General features: G+C 40.1%; 1 protein-coding gene across 1 annotated transcript; it reads left to right on the top strand.

The window, feature by feature from the left end:
- LOC139727437 (RNA-binding protein 39-like) lies at window positions 1-27,717 on the top strand. The gene is made up of 14 exons (XM_071638395.1): window positions 1-129; window positions 4,710-4,858; window positions 6,735-6,805; window positions 9,711-9,785; window positions 17,941-18,405; window positions 19,324-19,435; window positions 20,483-20,575; window positions 21,063-21,260; window positions 22,305-22,370; window positions 23,507-23,714; window positions 24,199-24,410; window positions 25,176-25,369; window positions 26,672-26,856; window positions 27,208-27,717. The coding sequence occupies exons 2-14, from the start codon at window positions 4,796-4,798 to the stop codon at window positions 27,315-27,317; spliced, it is 2,052 nt and encodes a 683-aa protein (XP_071494496.1). The 5' UTR covers window positions 1-129; window positions 4,710-4,795; the 3' UTR covers window positions 27,318-27,717.

Genomic DNA, 27,717 nt, shown 5'->3' with positions numbered 1-27,717 from the left:
ATGGCGGCCTACCTGCATGCGCTGTGGAAGTGAAGATTGAAGATAATTGCAAGGAAAGCTCATCCTTCGTGTTCTTCACAATCGAAGTTTGGGAATTTGAGAATCTGCATTTTCTAGATCATTTTATTGGTAAGGTGTTATGTTCGTTCTGAGGCTGTAGCTTGAGTAATATTATGTTAACAGGAATGAAAAGCCGCTTGAACCTGTCCTGGATTGTTTCTGGATGTCTGATGGCGTATTGATACGTCGAATGCTGTTTGCATGGGAATCGTCTGCGTACATACTGATACTGCATACTGCATGCTAGCCTATGCGCCTGACCAGACCGCTGTGGCGCTGTCGCTTCGCGACAGCGGCTGTGTGTAGTTAACTGCATGCTGCTAGTTGTACGGTGGGATTGGCCATTGCTTGGTGTGGCGTTGGCTGTTGCGTGCGGGTGCTCTCCGACTCCGTGTATATAGATTCTAACTGGTTAATACTAATAAAGACAGTCTAGAACAGAGTCTGCATGCTGTGATTCATTTCGTCGCTTTAATGCTTAGTTTTGTGAGGCTTTCCTCACCCAGTTAAAACCTTTGTCTACATTGTAATGATATGTACCGCAATTGTATAGACAGAAAGATCCGTCTGTCCGGAGGACTCTTTTATATTTTGCCATTAACGCTGTCCTCCGTAGACAGACGGAAGGTTGCAGTACCCATTGCTGTGTGGATGTTCTTAACCACTGTCTCTATGGAAAATTGGGTGAGGTACCTCACCCTTCTCGATTGCGTCTAATTCACGGCCCTAGGTCGGCAAATTTAAGCTTGTATGGTGAAATTACCATTTTTTTAAGAATACGTTACACTCACCAGATTAATGAATAATCCAAAATTTATTAGAATTTTCAACGTAAAACACAGCCTGTCGCGTCGTCACATTCAAACTGCCGAAACATACACTATGAATCTATAAGCCAATCACATGCGAGGTAGTTTCTACGTGTTTGTTTTACTAAAACAGGTACCTCGCATGTGATTGGCTTAGCAATTGTTACAGATTCAAAATGGCGACTTACTGCTCGCGAACGGCGATGTTGCGATATCGATCAAATTTCTGCATTATAACCGAGGTTATGTGAGTATTTCTTTTGTTTGCACAAAAATGTGAGAAATGTTATCCCAAATATTGCTGCAGTACTGTGTCATCACATGTCATACTAGTTTTTCAAGGTGAAAAAACTGTCTGAAACTTTTTAACGGTTTCCGATCGTAACGTTTGATCTGTGCGCTACTGCTCCACACAGGAGCCGCAATCATTGACTTCGGTCTGTATACGGAGGGGATCCGTGAAGCCAGACGCAGTCTCCGCGGAACATTCCCGACGGACAGATACAGACCGATCTTTGTCTTTGAGTCACTGTAAAGTGTAATGACATTTAACACTAACAACCTTAGAACAGGAGTTAGCATTGTTAGTGTACCACTCCGCAGTACTTTCGAACCTCCTTGCTTGGGCTTGACTCACAAATGATTTCAAAACATGCAGTGATGCACAAGCTCAGCTCACCCTAAAAAATGGTCCCTAAGTGTCTGAAAATCTTGATTGCTGGAAATATTGTTCTGCAGTGTAGGCCTAACTTAGTTACACTTCACTTGTATTACTGTAGTTGTAAGCAATTGACACATTACGAATACGTTCAATGCATGCAGTAAGGGTAAACTAAAAAACGTTTGATATGAATGAGTGAATGTAGTAAATTTAATCTAGTATAGGCCTACAATGTATGTACGTAGTGATCACAGCACAGCGCCCAGCGGCCTTTTGTATTTGTATGACTATGAGTGTCTTTGAAAAGCCAAAATTTGTTTTTCCCTTTTCCTCAGCCAAGTTTTGCAGTAGCGGTGGTGGTACTAGTAGCACTGTTGAGAAATCACCGAGGTCAAATAGTTTTACCATGGCCCGAAAGAAAGCAGTCGATATTTGTTTTATATCCCTCTCGAGCATTTTACTAGAGTGATGATGGTTCCCTTTTGGAAAAATGTGCAGGTTTCCTGACGTTAAATCTAACGTTAGGCCGTAGCAGTGCAGCAGCAGTGCGTGCAGCGCGTAGCGAACGACACCGTTGGTTCCTACACACGAGCTACACTACAGCGTGCAAAACTCCGAAAGATCGAGGAGGTCCAGGACTACGTTAGAAGTAGGTCTAAAGCGGCTTGGTTACCCACATCATCTTCAAAATCGCTTTTAGTTTATTCCTAATTCGTACCTGATCTGATATGGTGTCCTTCTGCTGCAATTATTCCTCCGTTACTTGAAGCGCAGTCACTTTGTCAATAATGAGCTGAACTGCATTGATCACACTAACGATTGTACGAATACACAAGTACACACACACACACGCCTGTGCCATCGCACCTAGTTTCTAATACAAAGTGGTTGAGTGTGTGTGTATGTGCAGCTCTCATTTCTTTTTCTTCTTTCATTGCTGGGTGCCGTAATTGTGGGTAAAATCGGCCTAAATTAAACACCCATGGTTCTCGGCCCCTGGTAATGAGATTTTGAAGAGGTTGAGTTTACCTGTTTAGTGTTAGGCAGAGTTTTCTAACTTCCCCATTTCTTCTTATCAGTCATATCTTTGTGGGTTTCCTCTTGTCTAACTTTCTCAATTTCCTATTCAATATTTAATACAGTACTTACTGCCTTATTGTTCTTTGTTTCCTTCATGGGTTATCTTTCTCTCCATGTACTGTACCTTTCCTTTCTTCCTCTCCATTATCATTTTCTTATGTTTCGTTCTGATGTATCCTTTTCTTATTTCCTTTTCAACCTGTATGATTCTTTCTTTCCTCCCTGTTCATCTTTGCTTTCATCCAGTTTTGATTTACATGTACAGGCTGTACAATGTATCTCTCATTCTATTTTGTCAAAGTGCTTTTTATTTTCAATCTTTAATTGTTATCGTTTGTAATGCCAGTTTCTCTTTGTTTTTTCCTTCCATTATCATTTGTTTTTATTTAAAGTGTACTTTCTCTTTTGTAAACCTTTTGTTTCATTTTTCCAGTTTTTTATTCGTATTTTTTTCATTTATTTCCTTTCCCCCAGTTTTCCTATCCTTTCACTTTATATTCTTTCACCCTGTAATATCTTACAGTACTTTTCACAATCTTCTTTCATTCACATACACACCCTCACATGTACGCTGTACATGGTTGTACACACACACACACACACACACCAACCCAATACCTCAATCACTACCACAAGACTCGGTACAAGCTGAGGGAAAGGTGGAAAAACAGGTTTATCTTTTTATAGATGCCATAGAAGAACTTGCGGTAGTCGCTGTGAGATTGCTATTGCACATTGTACGTGTACATTCAAATTGATCCTTGCCCTCGCTGCCGTGCTGTGAACGTGTTTTGCATGTCGTGCTGTGCTGTCTGCTCCTGTGCAACACAGTTATCTCAAAGCAAACTACACTGTCCTGTAGCTAGCTGCGACCGACATTTTCCGATATTAGTGTAAAAGTGTCAAAATGGCAAAAATTCCATTTCAACTGGACTTGGGTCTCACTCAGATGCAAATGGTTGTTGAGTGAGTTTGTGCATGTTTGGAGATCAGTTGATGAGGAGTTGCAAAAGTACACTAGCACCCATTTCACATGTTTCAGTCATGTTGTCATTTGACACAAGCAGTGTTTCTATAGATCTACTTATGATCCTACTTTCTTTAATATTGGCAGTGAACTGTACAACCACATCATGTGACATGCGCACACGTGTGTCTTTACCATCCAGTCACAAGTGTGTGGTTGCTTGTACTAGTCCAGCCATGGCCCGTGTGTATGCTGTACACCCACATTACACATGGTATTGGAGAAGCTGGCCTAGATATTACAATTCGTATAAATACAGTATACACTGTATCATTGGATAGGGAACTCAGTGTGTGTAGTAGCCTAGCCACCACATCGTCATCAGTCTGGGAAACCAGCTCACGAGAGGGGCTCCTGCTCATAAAGCACTCTCCCCCTCATACATGAGCCACTTCTCTATGATATAATTGTGATCCAACTTTGGCCACAAAATACCGGTAATAACATTATTATCATTGTGAGATCTACAATGTATACTATACAGTACATGTACGTTGTACACTGTACACAAGGTCTCCTGTCAAAATGGACTGGTCTACAAATGTACACTGTAGACCTCTAATTATTAGATAATACTGTACACTGGGTCTACACATGTACAGTACAAGGACTATGTGGAGTGATAGAAATTATAAATACTGGGCAATTCTAACCTCTATTTTTGGTTGCAACTCTTTGTAATTGTACAGTGTGTTTGTGTCAAAATCATATATGTATTGTACAGATCTGGAACTGTGGCTACGGACGAATGTTGCAGTTTTTATGTGGGCGGATTTTTAATTTTTTCCCCTCCCCTTCTCTTGTCACTGACTGAAATTAGAGAGTGAAGGAGACCTGTAAATGAATGCCCACCAAGGGGAAATTAACATTGCCAAAGTCATCACATGCTGTAACTAGCTCAGTCAAGTGTTACAGTGGCAAAAAAAAAAGGGGGGGGGGGGTGGGAGAGAAAGGCATTTGTATATGAATTGGAGAACAGAGAAATATTACTCAAAATTTTTAAAGCATATATGCATTATTCTTGAGTGTAAAGCAGTTTTTCCCCAATCCCCCTTCCTTTCACTCTCTTCAGAGTTACAGGAGCTTGTTACAAGGTGCACTTCCCTCACTGAGGTTTCTGAGTGTACAAGTGTAGCGCACGGAGTGCAAGGAGAAACAATGGGCGAGGATCTTGATGTGGATGCCATTGAGGCTATGTTGGAAGCTCCATATAAAAAGGAGGTATGTATGAGGCTTTGTCACTTCATACAGATTTGATAAGTTCTGATTGGAAGTCATGTTGTTTGTCTTACAATGTACGCAGCATAGATTGGTCGTTCACACAGTGATATTGATACAATGTAGTGTGCTTGCAAGCACAGCAGAAGGCAAGGAGGGAGTGTTAAAAAGAACTGCTGGAAACATGCATGCACAGTCAATTGAATTATGATAGAAATGAGCTTCAGATAGCAACTGGACAGGTATTTAGTCTTAAATGTATAAATCTTGGATCTACAAAGTATGCCTTGTGAATTGAGATGGGAGTTTCAATGTCTGGAGCCTTTACATGGCATTGAATCGTTGAATGTTTTCTGGTTGATCTTGTGTAATTTGTCATTTCCATTGTTTTAGTACTTTCAAACCGTTCTTCCTTTTTTACTTTAATATGAATAGCGTTGAAGTGTAACAAATTGCTCTACCATTGTCAATCTCCAGTATCCTTCATGTTGATCATTCACAACTTGTCCGTCCCATTGCTGTTAGCTGCAAAATTTCTCAATCCCGCCAGATAATTGTTAGTGTACCATTCATTTGTTGCGAGAACTGAATACATTTCCCGTCCATTCTTTCTAGGATGTTGAGGGATGTACTTCATCAGCAGTACGGAAGGTTTCGTGGCAGTTCTCCATGTCATCAAATCCACTGGATGCTTTCTGAATTTTTCCTTTTTTTTTCTAGTCAGTTCATGATATTGCAATGTGTTATGATAAAATGTAAAAAGTAAACATTGAAAATCAACATTACAAATACATAAAAGCCTATAACATCATATTCGGCAAGTGATATGGCAATTTGTAAAGTGTTCAAAACATTGGTACTTTCAATTACTTTTCTATTGAAGACAACATGATTACAATCGACCTAAATTCTTGTGAATCATACTGTAAATTGATGTTGACTAAATGCTGTTACAAATTCATACACCTGGTATTCTTTTCACCTTTCTTGCACCGGTGATGTAAAAGCAGTAGGAAAATATAGTTGTCTGTGTTACAAATACTTTGCAGTGGCAGGTGCTTCATGTGTTTTACATTTTCTTTTCAACTCCTTCAGACATTATTCTGATGCATTCCACATACATGTATCACTTCATGCCATAGCTTTGAAAGAAAATCATTCAGTTTTCAAGAATGGTAGGATTGCCAGTGTCTGTACCCTTCTTATGCTTTCCCAACATTTTCATTTGTCACAGATTCCTTTTAACTGGTATTCGGACCAACTGATTTCGTTCGGATCGGTCTATTTAAAAGTTTCATGACTGATGGTTGGTCAGTGTAAGTATTTGTCTTAGCTTACAACGGGCCCATAGCATATGGTGTGCTGTTGTAGTAAAAGTACCTGTTGAGCAGATGAATTGATACCTCAAAGGGGGGCAGATTTGGTATTGTAGCAGTGTTGGATGGAACAGGGAACCCCCAGTAAAAAGAAGTCTGCTCAATGGAATTCGCATGCAAATGCAAAAAGCAACATGTAACAGGTCTCTGTACTGTCCTTAATTTTATCTGCTGTCATGATACAATTTGTCAGTACAATGTATCAATCAAATATGATTGAGTGCATGAAATAAAGTGCACTAGTAGCCACACTATGAACTGTGTGCATATTGTATCGGTTAGACATTATCAAATAGAGATATCAACATTGCACGACAGTAGTGGGGCCTGTTACTGCTGCTTTATGATATGATAATGTGACGCTGCTCTCAACAAATGTATTGATTCGTTTCTGCTTTTGTTTCTTGTTTTCTCTCCCCGTTCACCGCAATCCCCTTTCTACTCCCTTAAAATCCAACGTGCTTGTGCTGTTCACATTCATGATGTTCTCGTTTGGAATTCAGGACGTGGCTGCTGAGAATGGTGCCCCTCCTGTAGAGGAAGCCGTCGTTGAAGAACCTATCACAAAGAAGAGGTGGGTGTCAATAAATAGATACTTTTGAGGTTATAGCTTATGTGCAATAAGACATGCAGATTGATATTACATGTTCACACTGTTCAATCTTGATAATGCAGAAATGTGTTTTAGAATGCATAACTAACATCCAACCTATTTTTGCCTAGTAAATGATTTGACAACTGACTGTCTTCAAAAGGGACAGAACATGCCTGATCATTCACTTCAGATAACCTATCCATTCGATAGCAGAGACAGTAACAATTCTACACGTGTGCTCCCTACACATAGGTGACAAGTTATTGAGGGATAGTTTGGTGGTGAACTTGATGCGGAAAAGTCAGCCCTGCTTAATTACCCCTCAGAAGGTAAGGTCTAGTGGAATTGTGATGCAGAGAAGAATTGAGACAGCATTTGCCGCATATGTAGTAAACCCTGTTTGCTGTAGCTGAGCTATACTTCTGAGTTTTGCTGGAGGTGTTAAGTAGCACTGACATGGTGGCTCAAGTGCATGTCAAATATTTCTGTTGACAAATGTTTGTGAGGTTAATATCTATACATTACCATAAAAAAGAGATCAAATTTGTTACAGAGGTAGCTGAAATAAAATTTCCTTGAAGTATTTTGAAATTCAATATTTTGTTGAAACATGCATTGCTGAAAGTACTCGTACATGGCTCTACAGATCAGTTTATACGTGACAAGATTCTCTGAATCCTCAGTCATTGGCAGATGGGCTACATTCAAAGTGCATATCCATTGGCAGCTAAAATGTACCTGAATGTGGTTGTACCAGAAAGATTATTTGTAGTAGCGGTACACACAAGTGAGCCTCTTTACATATGACATGAGCAGCAGAAACTTTGTCGTCCTCCCCCCTTCCTCACCCCTTCCTCACCCCCAAGTAAGGAATTTCGATTCTCCATGTAACAACTGGGTCACTATCTATTGCCGCAGATAATTTGGATAAAGTGAGAAAAACCTAACCAACTCACGTGCGGAACCTGAAATCACAAGTTGTTTACGTCAAGAGGTGGCGGGTTGCGATGCTGAGCTGTCCCGCGGATGATTCTCAAGGTTTTGTGGTCTGCGCCCCATCTCTTTGCCTCTCGCGTTCTTCCTATGTTCCAGCAGTGGGTGTGAGAGCAAGAGTGGGAGAGAGTAGAGATTGAACTGAGGAAATCAAGAGTACATTTGAGAGGATTTGTGTCTCTCAAATGCTAAATGTGTGGACAGTCACTACCTGTGCATACATGGCCTGTCTAAGCAGGGGGCAGAGCCATAGATCTGATTGGATTAGAGTCAGTGGAATGTATTCTGTAAATTCTTGTCAGTTAAACTGTAGTGTTACTTTGGATAGTCATTTACTAAATGGCCCTTGGAAGAACTTTTGCATTGCAAGTAGTGAGTAGATTTACCGGAAAGATTTAGTGAGGACCATACAAGAACCAGCAATAAGGGGAACATGATTTGATTGTTACTTTGTTCATTCCAATTAGTATCATGACAATGATATAGCTGACATACGATTGGAGGGCACGGTGATAGAGTAAAAAAACAATTAGGGAAATGATGACAGAAATTTGAAAGGATATCACACTGTTTTGTTACACTACAACTGTACGTGTAAGTTTGGATCTTCACTGATGTGATATAAACAAATGTATGTGGATAGTTGCAGGACTATGATTGATATTACAACTTAGTGCGAAGTCAAGTATTTGTAATTCTGGCAGTCTTGCACAATAAGTGACCATGATTTTGGAAGGAAGAAGTCAAAATATATGGCACAAAGTGTTTGATATGATTTTGCATACCTTTAACAAGGTGATAAATAGCTTAGTGATGTGTAAAATGTAAAACTAAGTCTTGTTGCCTGTTGCCTTTAGCTTATTTTCTTTTGTTCTTATGTAGACTTTCCACCACAAACCAAACCACCAAGTTGGGACTTCAGAGAAACGTCAAGATTGATTGAGGTTTAGATGGATTTGCTCGTGTTTTCTGATTTGTCTGCTTTTCTTTGTCAAAATCAAGTTAGGATAGGATACGAAGTGTATTAATTGGAACCCGTACATGTGAAATTGTAATCACATGTATATGCGAAGAATGCTCAAACTTAACTCGGTGAAGGGTTATGTTATCATATTGTGGCATCCATAGTTTATTTCATACAAACGCTGGTGACTGCCTGAAGTGATGGAGACCCAATTTTATGTATTACAGCTTGATTTTGATAAAACTGGTAAGCTTTAATTGTATGAAGGAATCAATATCATCCCTTCCAAGTGCGACCAAAATACCAGTGAGCAGTCTTGCAGGAGCATGATTTTGTGCAGTTATTGATAGGTACGTAGGGATCAACTCTTAAAGGTATTAGCCCACATTTGCAAACCCGCGAAAATCAAAACTGCATAAAGTAGGTCCAATATGACTTCAAGTACAAGTTATAACAGTAACATACCTCACCTGTTGCTCTTTGTCTATTCCATTCGATAAAAGAAAGAAAATCATCGTTTTAAAATCAATTTTCAAACCAGGTCAACCCGACCCAAAATCGAATTACGAGCGTGGGCTAGCTACGTACATGTAACTTACACATGTATCACATGCATGTAGTATGTACGTGGACCGGAGCTAGCGAGCGTTTTACGCATGCATACGGTGCATTTTCATTTATTTTTATGAAAGTAATGGACTAATTGGAACAACATTGTGCACAGGTGTTACTGCAATCATACCCAAACTCCATGCTAACTATGAGACCAATTGCTGCAGGTTTACAAATGTGGGCTAATACCTTTAAACTAATTTTTTTGCTCTGGTGCTCTGTGCTGATTTTTAATGATGTGAGTGGAGAGGATATCATGTATGAAATGAGATCTGATGCAATCTGCTAACCCTGAGAGTTTATTCCGGTTTGCAGGGAGGAGAGGAAAAGAAGTCGCAGCAGAAGCAGGGGTCGAAAGAGGAGCAAGAGCAAAGAGAGGGAACGGCACAGGTTAGTTTCCAAGTCGTGTTCAAATCCACTTCTCTTATCTCCCAAGCAGCTACTTAAAGGACAAGTTCACCTTCATAGACATGTGGGTTGAGTGAATGCAGCAACATTAGTAGAGCACATCATTGAGAGTTTGAGGAAAATCGGACCATCCGTTCAAAAGTTATGAATTTTTGAAGTTTCTGCTCAATCAAGGCTGGATGAGAAGACTACTATAGCTTGTGATGTCACATGAGTACAACGATATAAAGAAAGAATAAAGAAAATTCAACATATTTTCACTTTTCTTGCATAACAAAAGAACATTTGACTTCTCTCTTTCAGAAGGCAGGGGGAATGATATTACCCTTAAAGACACCCAGTCGCGAGGATACATGGACATATTTCAGCCGCGGGCGGCAGCACGTAAACTCGCTTCCGAAGTTGCTACGAAGCGAAATGTGTGTGTGCGCAAGACATCCCTAAAGCAATGTATCGCGCTATAGTATCTCGATTGCTCGCGATCGCTTGCTTAGCGCGGGACAGTACGTTTTGTGTAATGTGAGTGATGTTCGCATGAGCTAGTAGCTAGCTGCGTATACTTCGTACGTTATGCATTCTCTTCATCGCATCGTCGATCGTCGTCATTCGTCAACTATACTGTAATCATCAGATCAGATCAGATTAGTGAGTGCAGACCACATTATAATAGATAGGGTGGCCATCATGGACGATGACACATCGTCATGGGTAGCGGATATTACCGCCGAGTTGTCTATTCTGAACGCGGACGATTGGGTCGGAGACCCTGCCTGTATCATGTACTTGCCCTGGCGTGTGTACATAAATTCAGGACGGGGAAGCGACTGTGCCCGTGCAGGGCCAACGGCCAACGGCCACAGTTGCACTGCACATTTATGCAGTATTTTTGCACTCTTCATTGTTTTACTAACTAATATGAAGAAGGTGAGCGTTGTATCACCTGCCTGGAATATACTATATGTAAGAAGCAATGCCGAAACCCTTTCATTTGACTAGGTAAACTCACAGTTATAGTTCTGTCAGCTTAGCCTGGTGTGAATGATCTTTAAAAAAAAGACACACACACACACAAAGTGAACATTAAAACTCATAGATAAGTACATGACAAATAAGATGTAATGCCTTCTTCAGACAGGAGCATAAAGAAATTATTGTCTATCTCCCTCTTACACAAACAAACAGAACACTATTGTCTCAACAATACAGTGTGAAGGATAACCATTATAAATAAACCTATCACAGGTATCAGTATTTGAGGTTATGTGTGAAAAATGCCCTACAAATTAATGAAAATCGCGGACAGTAGACCTTTGTCCATAGTCAACTCAGTGTAACATCGCAAAGCCATTGTAATGGGTTAGCTTTCTACCAAACACTGATTAAAATACCAATCAGAGGCGTACCTTTGATCAACAAATAAGGGATGTGCCACGGATACCAATTAATCGTACTTGATGAAGCTCATACCTGTACATATTAGCATATTACAAACTGATAGGTTCATATTGCCCCTTGACCTTGTTGAAGCAACTTCAGTGGGCCACTCTTCAGGAGAGAAGGGCTCAGCAGAGAGTGTGCATGGTATACTCCATAATCCACAGGCTGATCGACATCCCACATGAACACTTCATACCAGCCACTGGACCATCTACACGAGGGAATCCAAACAAATTTCAAATCCCGTATGCCAGAACCCAAACATATCAGAAGACATTCTTTCCTGACGCAATTAAGCTATGGAACTCTTTACCACCAAGTATAAGTAGAAGCACCTCCCTACAGTTCTTCAAACAGGGGGTGCAACAGATTAGGCTTCGTTAAGCCTCTTCTGTCTTTTTTAACTGCACATATAGAATCTGTAGTGATCCTTTTACTCGCACTTTTCATCTGGGCACTTGACAAGCACAAGTACGATAATACGCCAACGGTGGTCTGTACTTTACTGGAAGAAGAAGAAGACCTATGACCAATATCTGTATTAGAATTTAAAAAATGGATTCTTATGAACTGTTGTTCATCAACAACTTCCACACCAATCAACATCCCTATTAGACACTCCTATATGAAGATGTGAAGGTAAATAAAACTGTAACTTTCACGTACAAGGGTATTGTACGTACACTACTGTAACTCTGTAGTTACTACCACTGACCTGACACTGTCGGTGTAACCAAACTAACGAATTTCAACTGTAAAGGATCATTTTTTTTCTTCAGAATTTACATTTCAACATACTTGTAGAAATTCACATGAAAAGATGTACACTTCACTGGATCACTTGAATTTGGTTTCAAATTATTGGACCAAATGCATTGGAAGTTTGACTATAAATGCAACATAGATGCCTGAAACTTTTGCCAAGCTTATGAAAATTACAATCTTTATCAAAATTCCTTAACCAAACTTAAAATGTAGGGCCCTAAATATGATGAAAGAGGAGACTTTGCTATACAGTTAAATCAATGGGGACAAACAGTATTTGAATCGCAGCCATGAAATCTGGCTATGCAAATTTAACCTGGATTGTTGACGCTAGCTGCTCAGGAAAGTGACCTCTCTGTATCTATCTAGATTCTACATTTGCACATGAAATACTTTAAATTCTCAATACTGTGATGACAAAAAACTTACCACTACTTGCGATTCCCTGACTTATGACATTTGCTGCCTACTGCTGGGTCAGTTTTTAAGAAGTGATAAACTGACCCAGCAAATGTCATTTCGATTACGGCGTTATCATAATTTGACATAAATGAGAACTTAGAGAAGTTTTTCGCGGAATTATACATAGAAAAATAGGCCTACTTGTCGATGAAACGCAAAGGCCCTAGCAGTTAAAGATAGATTAGAAAAAGTCATTCCACTTCAATCATTGATTCATGTAATAGACTTCTAACGTTACTTACACATCATCTGGATCTGGATTCCTTGAAGTTGTTGACTTGGTCAGCTGGGGTTGCTTGATTGGCGTAAGCCGTGGCATTACAATTCCACCGTGCATGCCGTAACACGAATTTGCACATTCTAAATTCCTGCAAAACTGTTCATGCAACTCCAGCAAGTGGAAAGCAAATTTTTCATCGGCACGCTGACGCTGAAGCTTCCCCCTCTGCCACTGGTCTCTTACTTGTCCTAAGCAGGGAGGTGAGAGGAAACCTCCCTGTCCTAAGCATGCTAAGAACACGTCTCTCTGCGTTCTCCACTCGTCGATAGCGTCAAACAAGTAGATACGTTTTACTCGAGTTGGACGGCTGTTTTGATCTCCATTGTGAGTTTCATTACTAACCAAAGCCAAGGCTAATCCGAAACAGTACACGCATACCACACACATTATTGATATTGACATACCGGTACCGACGACTTTATACCAACTTTGTTATGTTCCGATCCGGCCCAACATACTGTAACACAGCTGACGCAGCAGACAATTGCCAATGAGATCAAAACAACCCGCCATACGGCCATGAGCATTGCAACTTGCTATACATGAAGTTTAGAGTTTAATATTTCTTCATCAAAGCATATTTATAAATACCAAATATTAAATAACGTAATATACGAATGATTTAAAATATTGTTATATAATATTTTCAGACATTTTAAAATATTATTGCTTAGATTGCTGAAATTGGCACCATAGTGCAAATAAACAGAGACTGCAGCCAGATACGTACGTACGTACTCCACACAGCTCTACTGTTGTGTCGCGACGGGGACCCGTAGGAGAGATTTTCATGCACATGGCTGTTGTGCGGTTTTGTGCGTGCACCCATTCGGCCCCATTCGGTAGGTATTCGGAGCGTCCATGTTGAAATTACAGTGGACGGCTCGCACGGCTCTCGTGCCCCATCTGGTTTTCGCTGGTGCGCTGCGTAGCGTCGTGTTCGGCATTCGGTACGTACGGGGGTACAATAACGGGAGGAGCAGCTTGTCGTGCTTTTCTACTGAGCTGCGAATCGCCTGCGACGACCGATTGCCTTTAACATATTTCAGGAACAAGTCGAAGAAATGTGCACTTTATTCAAAAAGTAAAGTTTTGTGAAATTCTCTTTTTATTTCTTTATATGGTTGTACGCATATGACATCATACACTGTAGTAGTCTTCTCATCCAGCAGTGACTACGCAGATACTTTAAAAATTCATAACTTTTGAACGGATTGTCCGATTTTCCTCAAACTTTCACTGATGTGTTCTACTAATATTGCTGCATTCACTCAATCCACATGTATATGAAGGTGGACTTGTCCTTTAACCCTATTTTAACTGGGCTATTTGAGACCAAGTTTTTACTTCAGATCTCGGCCGCGCGATCGCCGCAAAATTTTGCCTGAACATAGAGCCGGATGTCAACTACAAGATTATATGGTCAAACAATAGAAAAATTTGATTTTATATATTTTAATAAATTAATTATGCAAATTTACGCATGAAATCATATTTTCACCTATAACTCCATTAAAAAGATTGAAGGATTGCTAAATTTTTGTGTCAGAGTTCCTCAAGACACATCGAACAATTTTCCTTTAAAAAAATAGCACAATCAAAATCAGTTTCTTTTTTTTGTTTTGTTAATTTCTTATGTATTTTATTGTTTTTTCAACCTTTTGTTTTTCTATTGTTTTTTGCCAAAATTTGTTGCAGGCACTTTTTCAAGCTTATCTACATTAGAATTGATTAATTTTCAATGGTTAAAAGTTGAAATAATCTAATTTATATAAATTAAACAAAAAAACACAATATGCATTGGATTTGCACACGAAATCATGAATTTGAGCTGTTTTGTGGCTGACATGCATATGCGAAACATTGCGTAACTTCAAAACGGTGTACATGTACCCGGACGTCGCAAATTTGGTCTCAAAATATGCGTGAGACTTCAATGAAAAAAGTCATGAAACGACGTGGCAAAATCTTTTGCGCGTTGCGGATCGTGGCGCGAAATGTCGAGGGGGGGTCAATTTGACACCCCCCCACCCCCCCCCCCCGTTAGAATAGGGTTAACCCTAAAAAGACTTGGGGGGGGGCCTAAAAAGGCCCCCCTCGACATTACGTGTGATTACTCTGCAACATGCAATGCTCTCGCTGCGATGCTCTATGACTTTTTTCTTTCGAGTTTCCCGCACATTTTGACACAAATTTGTGACGCCCGGGGGTACGGTTCTGAAGTTACATAACTTTTTGTACATCCACGTGAGACCGAAAATGGCTCAAAAATGTGATTTTGTGTACAAAGTCAATACAAATTGAGTTTTATCCATGGTTCATATAAATATGCTTATTTTTTCTCTCAATGGCTAAAATCAATTTGTTTTAGTAGTATTATGCTTCAAAAAGGGTCTGTCACAAATTTTGCTGAAAAAAACAAAAACAAAAGGTCGAAAAAACAATGAAATACATAAGAAATTCATAAAACAATAAAATAGATAAGAAATTAATTTTGATACCGAATTTTTTTCAAGTACATTTGCTAGGAATGCCACAAAGAATATCTAGACCAAAAATGAGCTTTTTTTTTTAAACTTTATTTACTAATTTAGATCAAAAAGTCTGATTTCTTGCGTAAATTAGTAATTAATCAAAATAAAATAAAAGAAGACTATTTTGGAAAAAATTTAAATATACGATCTTGTAGATTACATCGCACACTACCATTGTGCAAATTTCCGTGGCGATTGCGCGATCCACGGCCGAGATCTTAACCCTAACTAGGCCGGGCTATTTAGGTAGTTGATAGAGCTGTGGGGGGGGGGGGGGGGGGGGGGGGGGCTCCCAGGCCCCCCCTCCAGATCTCGGCCGTCGACCGCGCGACCGCAACGAAAATTGGCACACACATTGCCTATGATGTAATCTAAAATACCATGAAGTTAATTTGTCAAAAAATCATCATTTATGCTAAATTATGCTAATTTATGCATGATGATGCATAAAATCAGACTATTTGGTATAAATCACAAAAAAAAGCTCAAAACAGGCATATTTTTTGTGTAAATATTCTTTTTAGTGTCCTTAGCAAATTTAATTTAAAAAAATTGTGATATCAGAAAAAATTCTGAAGTATTGTTTTTTTGAATTTCTTATGTATTTCTTTGTTTTTTCGACTTTATGTTTTTCGTTGTTTTTTCGATGAAATTTGTCCGCGACATCGCTCCAAACAAGAAAATATGTTATTCATTGATTTTAAAGACACTCAGTCGTGGCGAGTGGTTTGTGCGGCACGCAGACGAACGGAACACGCTGCCTCCCCCATTCTGTATCAAATGTAGTGACCCCCGAATGAGAATAGCGCTGGCTCAATGGGTCAGCGAAAATACGGTAGGCTACAAGAGAGCTCCCTGTGCTTATCTCCTAACCCAAAATGGCTGTCCCAGCGAGCCACGAGAGCTTCCGAATGGACGCACACTCTCAGTGCGCATGCGCATGAAGAGAGGCCAAAAGAGCCACGCGTCTTCTGGCCTCTCTCCAATCACCGCAGCTCGCGGTGACAATATTTGTGTATGATGCGTACACACACACGCACACACACGCACACACACACACACACGCCGCAGCGTCTTCTGGCCTCTCTCCTCCAATCACCGCAGCTCGCGGTGACAATGTTTGTGTATGATGCGTACACACACACGCACACATACACACTTGTCTCAGTGGTAGCATTGTCCCACATGTTTATGGATATAGCACCGATCTGGCATTGCGCAATTGCATGCACAAACTTCGGTCGTTCGGAGTTTACGTACCATTAGGGATGGCGATCGGCTGCCTTTAATCAATAAAACACCAAAATAATCATGCTTTTATGAAATTTGCCAGTAAGCACAGTTTGCATTGAAATTGTACACGAATTAACGTTTTTGAGCAATTTTTGGTCTGACATGCATGTACATATTTATGCGTAACTTCGGAACCGCGCACCCAGGCGTTGCAAATTTGGTGTCAAAAGATGCGGGAGACTTGAAAGAAAAAAGTCATGAAACGTCGCGGCGATAGCTTTTTGCGATTGCGATACATCGCGCGGAACGTCGAGGGGGGGGGGCCTCGGAGGCCCCCCCCCCCGGCCTAGTTAGGGTTAAGGGGGGCCCTTTAGGCCCCCAGTCTTTTGAGCTACCAAAATAGCCCAGTCTTTTTAGGGTTAACATTTGTAGTTGTTTGCCAAAAAATGTGCAACATAGTCAGAGACTCCAACCCAAAGCACCTTCTGATCTGGAGATTCTCCCTCCTGAAACCCCTAGTAAACGGGAGACTCCAAGTTAATGTGTGCGAAGCGTGAAGTTCCTAGGGTTCCAGATGCTCTCTGGTGCTATTGAAGGCTTTTTTTTTTCAACATACGATAGAAATAAGTTAGAAATCCTCTCCAACGGGAGACTAAAGAGCCAGGGCAGGAGAAATTATATCTCAAGCGGGAGAACGGGAGATTTTGCAAAAATGGGTTTTCGGCGGGAGATCTCCTGTTGAAAACGGGAGAGTTGGAGTCTCTGCATAGTATTGTGTCAAACTAGAGAAAGAGTCTCTGGAAAATTAAGATTTATGGCGTGCTCTTTACATGTATGTGCTTTGTAGAGAAAAATTTTGTCCATATGCTGCAGGTTGCTCATTTCTTAGCTGGGTGGCATATGTATTGCAAACTGTTATCTGGCCTGTCTTCCCACTTGCACATTTGATCAATGTTCTGACATTCCCTTCTCTTCAAAACATGACGATGCATTTGTCAATGGAATGTATACATGTATCTATACCATCCTCATGACCAATGGAATTACTGTACTTCCTGTAAAACGAGGAATGTTCGCGTGCATTTTAATTTCGCGAATTTCGCGAGCACCAACATTCGCACAATTAAAATGCATGTGAAAGTTCTTGCAATTTACACAATCTGCATTGGATGCCAGTGGCAATTCGTGAAAATTTTATGCTGCGAGAAAGGGAGTCTGCTCCAATTCTCGAAATTTTTATGCTGCGAATATATCATGTTTCACAGTATATTCTCTAGGAATGTTCTGTAGGACGATGATTGTGTGTTTGACAAAGCTTTTTTTCTCCTAGTTTCTCCTTCAAATTTTCCATCTGAACCACGCTTCTAGCTTTAAGCTTGTTTACGTTGTATATTATCATTCTTTTCTTCTATATAAAACAAAACAGAGATAAAGACCGCAAGGATCGAGATCGGGATCGTGACAGAGGCCGAGACAAAGACAGAGACAGAGACCGGGACAGGGACAGGGACCGGGACCGGGACCGGGAGAAGGACAAGGACAGGGACAAGGAAAGGGAGAAGGAGAAGGATCGTGACCGAAGGGACAAGGATAGAGAGCGGGACCGAGAGCGGGACCGGGACCGCGATCGGGACCGCGAGCGAGACCGAGACCGGGACCGGGACCGGGATCGTGACAGGGATAGAGACCGCGACAGAGAGAGGGACAGGGACAGGGACAGGGAACGCCGACGCAGCCGCAGCAGAAGCCGAGAGCGCTATGGTGGTGGTTACCGTGGCGACAAAAGATCAAGCTACAAGGGAAACCGCAGGGATCGCGAGGAAGATGGCTACCGCTCGAAAAAATCTCGTTCTCGAAGTAGGGAACGTAGTAAAAAAGACACCAGTCCACAGTAAGTGAGCTGCATCATTATGAAGCACTCCCTAACCAAATCTTTGTTGCTCAGTGCCAAAAGCTGTATGATTTTTACATTGAACTTTTTCAGGTGACTCGTCTGAGAAAATGTAAGCAGACCTATCCCAAAGTTTATGAAGCAATTGGCCTGCATACTTCATTGTATGAGTCAAGCAGTGGGACATATGGCCATCACAAGAGATCATTTAGGACACCTAGCAATCACTGATCAATCTTTCAGGACTTGGTTAGACTTACATTTGCAGGATGACGTAAGATTAATTTAAGGATTGACATATCACCTTTGCGAAATGCATACTGTCTTTGGATAATGCACCCAATTGTATATTTCGCTAATTCAGATACTTCCATGTTCCATGGTATTCCCCACATTGAGCAGTGCATATTTACTTTCTGTCGAACATATATTGCATGATTGTGTCCAATTTTCTCTCTGGTTATCATCATCCCAGTGAGTTTGACTTGAGTGTGAACCTACAATATTCATCAAGATGATTCATTACAAGTTTGATTTGCACGACAGTTATGAAGATGTTTTTCTCTTGTTCAACATTTCAAAGTATCTTTTGCGAAGTGAGACTGGTGAAGAAATGAGTGTTATTGACTCTGAGCATCTTTGGGCTCGAGCAAAAATTTGGTCAGTTGCCAGTGCAGAAGTAGTGCCCATAGGGAAATAGGTACTGGGTGCCTTATTTCATCCAAAAGAAGCGGTCCTGGTGAGATTTCAATTCATTGTTACTACCCATGTAAAAGCTGGAAAAGTTTTCACTTATTAGTAGCAGCCTACGAGAGGGCAGCAATATGAAAAAGTAGCCAGTATTTTAACTACTGGTAAGCATCTCCCAAGTTAGTCATCAGCTGACAAGAATTTCTGCATACATTCTTCCCTCCGTAGACGTGATGATCCTGACGCTGACACGAGAGATGCCAGGACTGTGTTCGTGATGCAGTTGTCACAACGTGCCAGAGAGAGGCAGCTCAAGGAATTCTTTTCATCTGTTGGCAAGGTATGTCAAGAATTCTTACCTCTGCCAAGGAGGTTATTACCTCTCCCAATGAGGTCATGCTTTTGCCAGTGTTAGTCTAGTTTGTATGTGTGTTTGTTTGTTGTTTGCAAAATAACTCAAAAAGTTATGACAGATTTGGATGAAATTTTCAGGAAAAATTGATGACACAATGAACAGATGACTACGTATTGGTAGTGACCCGGATCACTGTCTGGAGCGAGGATTAAAAAAAAAAAAAGAAATCAAAGGATTCTTTATTGTTAGGAAATGGGGCCATATGTGAGTAGCTCTTAAACTAACAATGATATCAATGTGATTCCAAATGCTATGGGTATGTTTTGATGGCCAAGGACTCTGGTAATGCAGGTGATATGAATGTAGGACTAAGATAAAGGGTGAAAATGAGCTGCTTGGCGAGGTCTACTCTCTCTGAGTGCTTTTCAAGTATTTTTACTAGCCTTTGCATACTTTCAGTCTGTTACTGCTATTACTTGAAATGTTATAAACAGGTTTTGATGACATTTTCAGGATCGCTCAGTTGTGGCTAAAGGAACAGGTGACTGGTTTTTGGTGGTAATTGGGATCATGATCCTGAAAATCACACTGTAATCTCAAGATTTGACACTTAGCATTTGGTCATTAAATGCTTTTTCACACACCATACAATTGTGCGTGATGAAGCCATTTCATTTTCAGTGACTGCATTTGGATGATGCAGTGGTAATTTCCTTTCATTTTCACCAAGTTTTTACAACTTTGTTGCTACAGTATCATTTCCATAATTTAAAAAAAAGCATCTCTCGGTCACAATAGATGAAATGAAAACCCTAATATGCCTGAGATCTTGAATATGAAATTTAGTTTTGCAAGTTTTTTTTTCATTAATTGAGTTTTTTATTTTTTAAAATCTCTGTCGTAAAAAACTGTCAGTATTGGATCAGCATTTAGACAAAAAGTTGTTAACTTTATCGACCATGCAGTGGATTTGAGTAACTTGCAAGTAATCTGTCTGAATATTTTGATTATTCTGTTTTGTTGCTGTCACAGGTCAGAAGTGTGAAAATCATCACAGATCGCAACTCGAGGAGATCAAAAGGTGTTGGATATGTGGAATTTGACTCCACAGAATCAGTTCCCCTGGTAAGTTTGTATGTATGATTTGTGTGCCCTTGTGAGAACTAGACAGGTGTCCAGAAATCTTTGAAGGCTTTGCAGCTAGAGTGGTGAATCCTTCTGGTTCTCAAGCACAAGATGTTGAAATGATCCTTTATGATCCTTAAATGTTTTTAACCTAAATGTCTGATGAGCTTGGACTTTGTACACCTTGAAGTCACCGTAGCCTACCTGCTTACCAGTTATTGTTACGGCTGACCAAGAAGCACAAAGTAATGTGAAAATCCTTACAAATTGTGACTTCAATACTTCGCAGGTCTTTCATGCATGTGTTGTTGAAGAGGAATATAAAGTTTGAATTTTGTGTAACCCAGGTGACAAACATTTATAGTTTTATGTTCTTTTTAATCTGAATGTTTTGCTATCAATTTTCAAGGGTAAAGCCACTGTGAATATCAAGAAAAATTTCCTGAGTTCAGTGTAACAAAAGAGCAAACTCACTTTCCTCTACCAGGCAATAGGGTTAAACAACCAGAAACTTCTTGGCATACCCATCATCGTCCAGCCGTCCCATGCCGAGAAGAACCGGTCAGCCAGTCAGAATGTCACCCTCCAGAAGGTCAACGCCGGACCCATGCGACTCTACGTGGGCTCGCTCCACTACAACATCACAGAGCAGATGCTCAAAGGCATATTTGAGCCTTTTGGCAAGGTGAGTGACACCTCAAATTTGATATCAAGAAGAAAAGCAACAGTCACACTATGCAAAGCTACTTGGAGTTTGCTTCCCGATAATTTCCAGAAGTTTGAGCTGTCATTCACACTACAGATAAAACAATGCGTAGTTTCAGTAATGCAAAACTAAGCATAGATTCGATAGTTTCAGTCTCTAGCATGGATGCTCCACACAGGCAAAAACTGCGCTCCCTTCCTGAATATGAAAATGCAAATGCCCAACAGCTTGCTAAAGAATAATGCAATGTTTGTAAACAACGTGAAGTGAATCCCATTGTGTGACAGACTTCGTGAAGTTTCAGCCGTTCGTGGTCACACTACACAAAACTACACTTTGTTTTGTGAAAAATGAGAAACTTCCCTAGTGCATGCAGGAAGTTTTGTGGGGAATTTGCGGTTACACTGCCCAAACTACTCAAAGTGAACACCATGTAGTGAAATTACGCAAAGATTTGCGTAGTGTGACAGCAGCTAAAGTGACTTTTTCATTATCTCTAGAAATGCATTGCACCGCAAGTAGGAGTGGTATCTTCACTAATCAGTATAGTGTATTTAATGTCAATCCAAATATAGCTGTGTCTCATATGTGTTATTATAAGAGTGAGGGGAATAAACTCTAGTTCATCATTTGTGGATGGTAAAGGAGATTAATACATGAGAACAAACTTTTAACCTCGGACTGTTGTGAAAGCTCAATGAGCCCCTCTTTTTGGCAGTTATAGGGGAGCTTTCTCTCAAACTGATATTCTCTCATGATTTCTGGCTTTTTTGATTATTCATAGTGCAGTTTGTTGCAGAAGAAGATCAGCTCAGTGGAGATCGAATCATGATTTCATATTCTATGTTTTTTGTTTTTGTTTTTTTTTTTGCAGTCAGCACCTTGTCAGTAAGATGTGATTGTGTAAGACGTTTCCAGAATGGCCTTCCTCCACCACCGATAGTTGTTTGCCTAACTACTTGTTATTTGTTACATATATTTACGGTGATGACCAAACAATGATTTGCACTGTTTTCCCCATAGATCGACAACATTCAACTCATGATGGATTCAGACACAAACCGGTCAAAGGGCTATGGCTTTATTACGGTAAGCAAACTTATCTTATGATCATGGTGTCCGTAGTGAAGATACGTATGTTTCATCTCTCACTTTTGAAGCAGCATGATTCAGTGAATGTCTGTTTTAACCTTCAAATGACGCCCAAGACATTGGTTGGGTACCGTCCTGCAATAAGTTGCTACTCACTGCCAACATCTCTGTCGGCTTTCAGTGCATTTTCTGTTTTCTTGAATTTGAGCAATATTTTAATGTTACTTTTGATTGTTCATGCTTTCTTTTCTATTCTTGATAAAAAACATTGCTTTACTGCTCAGATCGATCTTGGCAATGTAGAGCACTATTTAGTGTTTGCTGATATTCACAAGTGGTCATGTAAAAAGTTTGTAATTTACTTAGGTCATGTAAAAAGTTTGTAATTTACTTAATTCAGAAATCTCCAGTTTGTCTGGGAAAGTCGTTTCAGGTCTTTGACGTCCTCACGAACCAGATTTATATTTGTATTGTTTTTCGACTCAATTTGACAGTTGCCAGGTAGGATGTTTCAAATTCTCAAGCTGTTGTTGCACTGCTGCCAAGAGTGAAACTGAACACATTAACTCTATTCCATAGAGCCCTTCATCTATAGTATTCTAACACTTAGAGCATGGCTGCTTCAGCCAGCCAACCTCTGTCTTCATTATTACACAATCTTGTTAGTGCATCAAACAAACAACAACAGCAAAATTCAAATCTCTGTTTCTGACATAGATATTGTGCATGTGACAAATCTGGATTTCACTTTGATGAGAAGTTGAAATTATTGAAGGGAAGTCAGTGAAAAGGAAGGAGCCTTTGGAATATAGTTTGTATATAAAGAATATTTGTGATCAGGAGACAAAAAGTACGTAACAAAAACAGTTTGAGTGTCTTACAAAAACTTGATTTTAGTATAAGTTATGTATTGCATTTTTGTGGTCTACAATTTAGTATACTTGATAAAGTAGACGACTGAATATAAAGTGACTTTCATATTCTTCATCAGTGATATTTTGAAGGAAGGTATTTATTGATCAGAACTTCATGGTAGTAATTGCTTCACCCGTGGCATTTGAAGGTTTGTGATGTGACCCAACTTGGTCCTTGGTCCCTATCCTCATCAGTGTAACTCTTTGCTGCTCCTACAGTTCCACGATGCGGAGGATGCCAAGAGGGCGCTAGACCAGCTCAATGGCTTCGAGCTTGCCGGGCGACCAATGAAAGTCAATCATGTGACGGAGAGGAGCGAGCAGGGTCAGCAGGCGCCCTCGTTGCTGGATAGCGAAGAGCTGGACAAGAAAGGCATCACTCTCAACACGACGGGCAGGCTGCAGCTCATGGCAAAACTGGCAGAAGGTGAGGAGAGAAAAAAATGGAGGTTTGAGAAGAAGTCATTTAGTTCTATTGAACATATTAGACATTGTACCTGTGTGCCAGCTGTAGCAAGGTCAGAGTGAGAAAGACACATGTTTTTACTTTAAAGTTGTACAGCGGGAAGAGAGTATACTTGTAATGAGAATATGAGACTTACTTCAAACAGTAGAAAGAATGAGCATTTCTGTGGACTAATAACTTATGAAAGCACCCCTCAAAAATAAGGTGGACATCAGCATCCCAGTACATTCAGTTTCGACGGTTTCTCAAAATTTTGATTTAATTCGTAATAATTACAAGAGAATTCTTGCCAAACAGGGCATTACTTGTATCTAGCAATGTTTCTCCTGTACTTTTTGCGTGACATGTGTGTATCATGCCTTCATGTCATTGAAGTTGAATGTCTTTTGTCAGTATTTTGTATGACATGCTAACTTTTGTTTGTTTTCCTATGTGTATTGTACAGGCACTGGTTTTCAGATTCCTGCTGCAGCGGCTGAGGCCCTTCACCCACTGAGTCAGGTACCCGGTCTTGGGCTCCCAGGCCTCCAGGTCAACCCCACTGGGGTCAATCTGGCCACCCCAGTGGTCAATCTTCAAGAGTCCCTCCAGGCTGCTCAGCTGCAGGCTCAGCAGAGTGCCCAGGCCCTGGCTGCAGCTACAGCAGCTGCTCAGCAGGTCAGTCCTGAGGATCAAATTTGTTCCTTTCCTACAATCAGTGGAAGTTTATCACGTGACCTTAATCCATATGAAAAAAGCTGTGAAGTTGTCCTTGTTGGAGAAGTGTGGAGCTTGTCTTCATTTAAAATTCTTGATTTAGCCTTTCTCTGATCTGATAGATTTAGCCTGGATGTATTTTACCTTCATTTGAAATTATGGGGCTTGGTTGTCACTTTGAAATCAGTGGCTTGGCCTTATTAGTAGCATTTAGACTTAGTCTTGGTATATGGAGAAGTTTGAAATACTTCTTTTTTTTTGTGAGGGGGAAAATGATAATTTCTGTTCTCTTGTCAACACCTAAGTCGATAAGAGTGTTTTATGGATCCACTGTAAAGTATAGTGTAGTTTAACTTACCTCACTAGTGTAAAGGTACTTTATATCTGTTTTGGGCTGTGTTAAAATATCTTTCAGTATCAAATTGTAGTAAGGATTGATGATTTTGTTTGTGCCATATAGAAATTGGAGACGGCAAGACTAGATATCTGTCAGCAATGTCAGTTGTCAGTTTGTGCAAAAACAATTTTGATGGAACGTAATAGCTTTCTCTTTTTTTATGGAAGTGATGATCATTGTAGTGCAGTGCATGTATCCATAACTACACTGCATGGCATCTAATTGAGTGACCCTGTGTGAAGCACAAGATCTTGAATTATCTCATCATTCTGTCTCACCATTCTGTCTCACTTGCCTCATTTCCTCTCGCTCTTTCATTTTCCTCTCAGACCAACATTGCACTAGGCATGGGTCAGCTACCAGCCATGTCCACAGCCCTGGCAGCCCTGGTGCCCGGAGTGCAGAGCTTACCAGAGCCTGTGAGCCAGCCAGCCCAGCCGGCACAGCCGGCCCCTGCCACTGGCCCCGCGGGAGCGGGAACGACGGCATGCTTTGTGCTTTCCAACATGTTTGATCCCTCTGCGTAAGTGTACAAGCAGTCATATTCGTCACTCATCTTTTTCAAGTACTCAGTTCAGGCCAGGTAGTTCTGTTATGTTTTGTTCTACAGTCACACACACACACACAAAAACATTTTTGTCGTACCCCAACCACCTTCATCATGTCGTTCAGTTTTGAAAAGGTAAGGGCAGAGTATAAAAAATTCCACTTCAATATAACATTTTGATTAGGAGAATAATGTTCAGGCGTAAGTCAGTCTCATGACTTTTAAAATAGTTTGGTCAATATTGAACTCCAGAATAATGCTACATATGCAGTTCTCGCATGGAAGTTATATTCCCTGCCATAACAAGACCTCAATGCCTTGGTGGATTTTGGCAGAGACATGCACAAATTTGGCTCATGCAGGATTGTTGCATATATTTCTTAACCATCCCAAAGCTCACAATGTACTTGTAATATTTTCTCTGTAAACGATATGAATGACTTATTCAGTGAGATAAATTACTGTAAAACAAGGAATTCAATTCAATTCAATCAGGTTTATTCATAATACTGCCATGGCAGCCAAATGGCTGAATTGCGGAGTAGTACAACTGTATACACAATGAAATATAAAAAGTCATTATTGCATGAAAACAATATAATGATCATATACACTCGTACATATTATATTCATAGATAAAACTGTGAGGAAATAAGTTTACTTCACGCTGTAAGAATACATACTTAAACGGCAATAATCAACATGAATAAGAATATCAATCACTTATTTATCATTGACCATATCAAAAGTATAAAAATTATTGCTTAAATTATTGCATCACTTATAAGTATCGGGTACAGGGGTTGCTATTACATGGTGTACTAAAATATAACCTGAATCAAGTGATAAATATTAGCGCTCCTGTTATTCTGTATACCGTGTGCTTTGAATTGTGGCATAAACCAATCAAGTGACAAGTGAAACACTAAGATGCACACACATACCCTCACAACACACACACACACGCACCCACGCCCACACACATATACACTCGTACATATTATATTCATAGATAAAACTGTGAGGAAATAATAAGTTTACTTCACGCTGTAAGAATACATACTTAAACGGCAACAATCAACATGATTGTTGCCGTTGGAATGTTCGTGTGCATTTTCATTTCGCAAATTTTGCGCGAGCCAAGATTCGCAGACAGCGAATTCAAACACTTGGGAAGTTGTCTTACGAGTCCCAATTTGTGAAATACATGGCACATGCAGGTTATGAATAAACTGTGTTTGACCTTTTCAGCATTTCTGCATTTTGGTAACATTACAGAGAAACAGCGCTTGGCTGGGACACAGAGATCCGAGATGACGTCATCGAAGAGTGCAACAAGCATGGCGGAGTCCTTCACCTACATGTTGACAAGTCTTCGCCCAAGGGCAACGTCTATGTCAAGTGTCCCAATCCACAAGTAGCCATGGCCGCAGTCAATAGTCTACACAACAGATGGTTTGCAGGTAATGCCCCATTCTTCTCCCCTTTCTCAATCGTCCAGATCTGTGGCAAAGAACCTGATAGCATATTGACTGTATCTATACTTCTATAAGACAGTACTTGTTCCAATCACAAAGATAATAATTCACTTTTATTTCTTCATAGTCATTTTTTTTTTTTTGAAAGGAGATAAAGGGTTCTGAATGTCTATTCTGATCACAGTAAATGAAATAATGATAAAGAGATGCTGTCCTTTTGGTTAAGATTCATCTTTCTTCATTAAGAAGATATGCAGTGTAGAATGTAGATGTCATGAGTCATGCCCATATTATGTTCAATGTTAATCAGATTTTCATCTTGTTTCTTCATTTCAGGCAAGATGATCACTGCAGCCTACATGCCTGCTGCTAACTACCATGCAATTTTCCCAATGGCGGCATCAGCTACCATGCTACTTCAACCCAGTACCCCACGACGAGTGTAAATACAACCCAGTCAACATATTTTTTTTTTTTTTTTTTCAGTGTATTAAGACGCACACATACCTGTTCGAAGTGCTTTTTAAAAATGTATGTGTCTGTGTGTACATAGTCTGAATATCAGTCTCTTTGGGATTTTAAGAAAATTTCAAGACTGCTAAGGGATAATGAGTATTCTGATAAGGTCCAAGTGGAGCTGTTTGGGAATTGTGCCATGGCTTAAAATCATGAATCGAAAGCCGCAAAGTGAAAACAGATTGTGATAGAGAAAACTGGCTCAGTAGAGTTGTTGAAAGAGTCTTATTGTGCCATCTCATGTACTTTTTATAGCAAAATGTAATTTTTGGATCGTGTTTGTACACCTGTAGTCTTCACTAAGATTTTCACCTTGATGGTAAATTAAAA

This window comes from Diadema antillarum, unplaced genomic scaffold (assembly GCF_040938485.1).
Source record: "Diadema antillarum isolate AM-2024a unplaced genomic scaffold, OU_Dant_1.0 scf00000017, whole genome shotgun sequence".
Classification (NCBI taxonomy): domain Eukaryota; kingdom Metazoa; phylum Echinodermata; class Echinoidea; order Diadematoida; family Diadematidae; genus Diadema; species Diadema antillarum.
Note: the sequence above shows the minus strand (reverse complement) of the source record. Positions and strands in the feature narration are given on the sequence as shown.

Excerpts from the sequence above, each read along its gene's own strand:
- LOC139727437 (XM_071638395.1), top strand. The coding sequence starts at position 4,796 with ATGGGCGAGGATCTTGATGTGGATGCCATTGAGGCTATGTTGGAAGCT. Across the intron at positions 18,406-19,323 it reads AAAAAAGACACCAGTCCACA|ACGTGATGATCCTGACGCTG; the intron begins GTAAGTGAGCTG and ends TTCCCTCCGTAG. Across the intron at positions 25,370-26,671 it reads AACATGTTTGATCCCTCTGC|AGAAACAGCGCTTGGCTGGG; the intron begins GTAAGTGTACAA and ends GTAACATTACAG.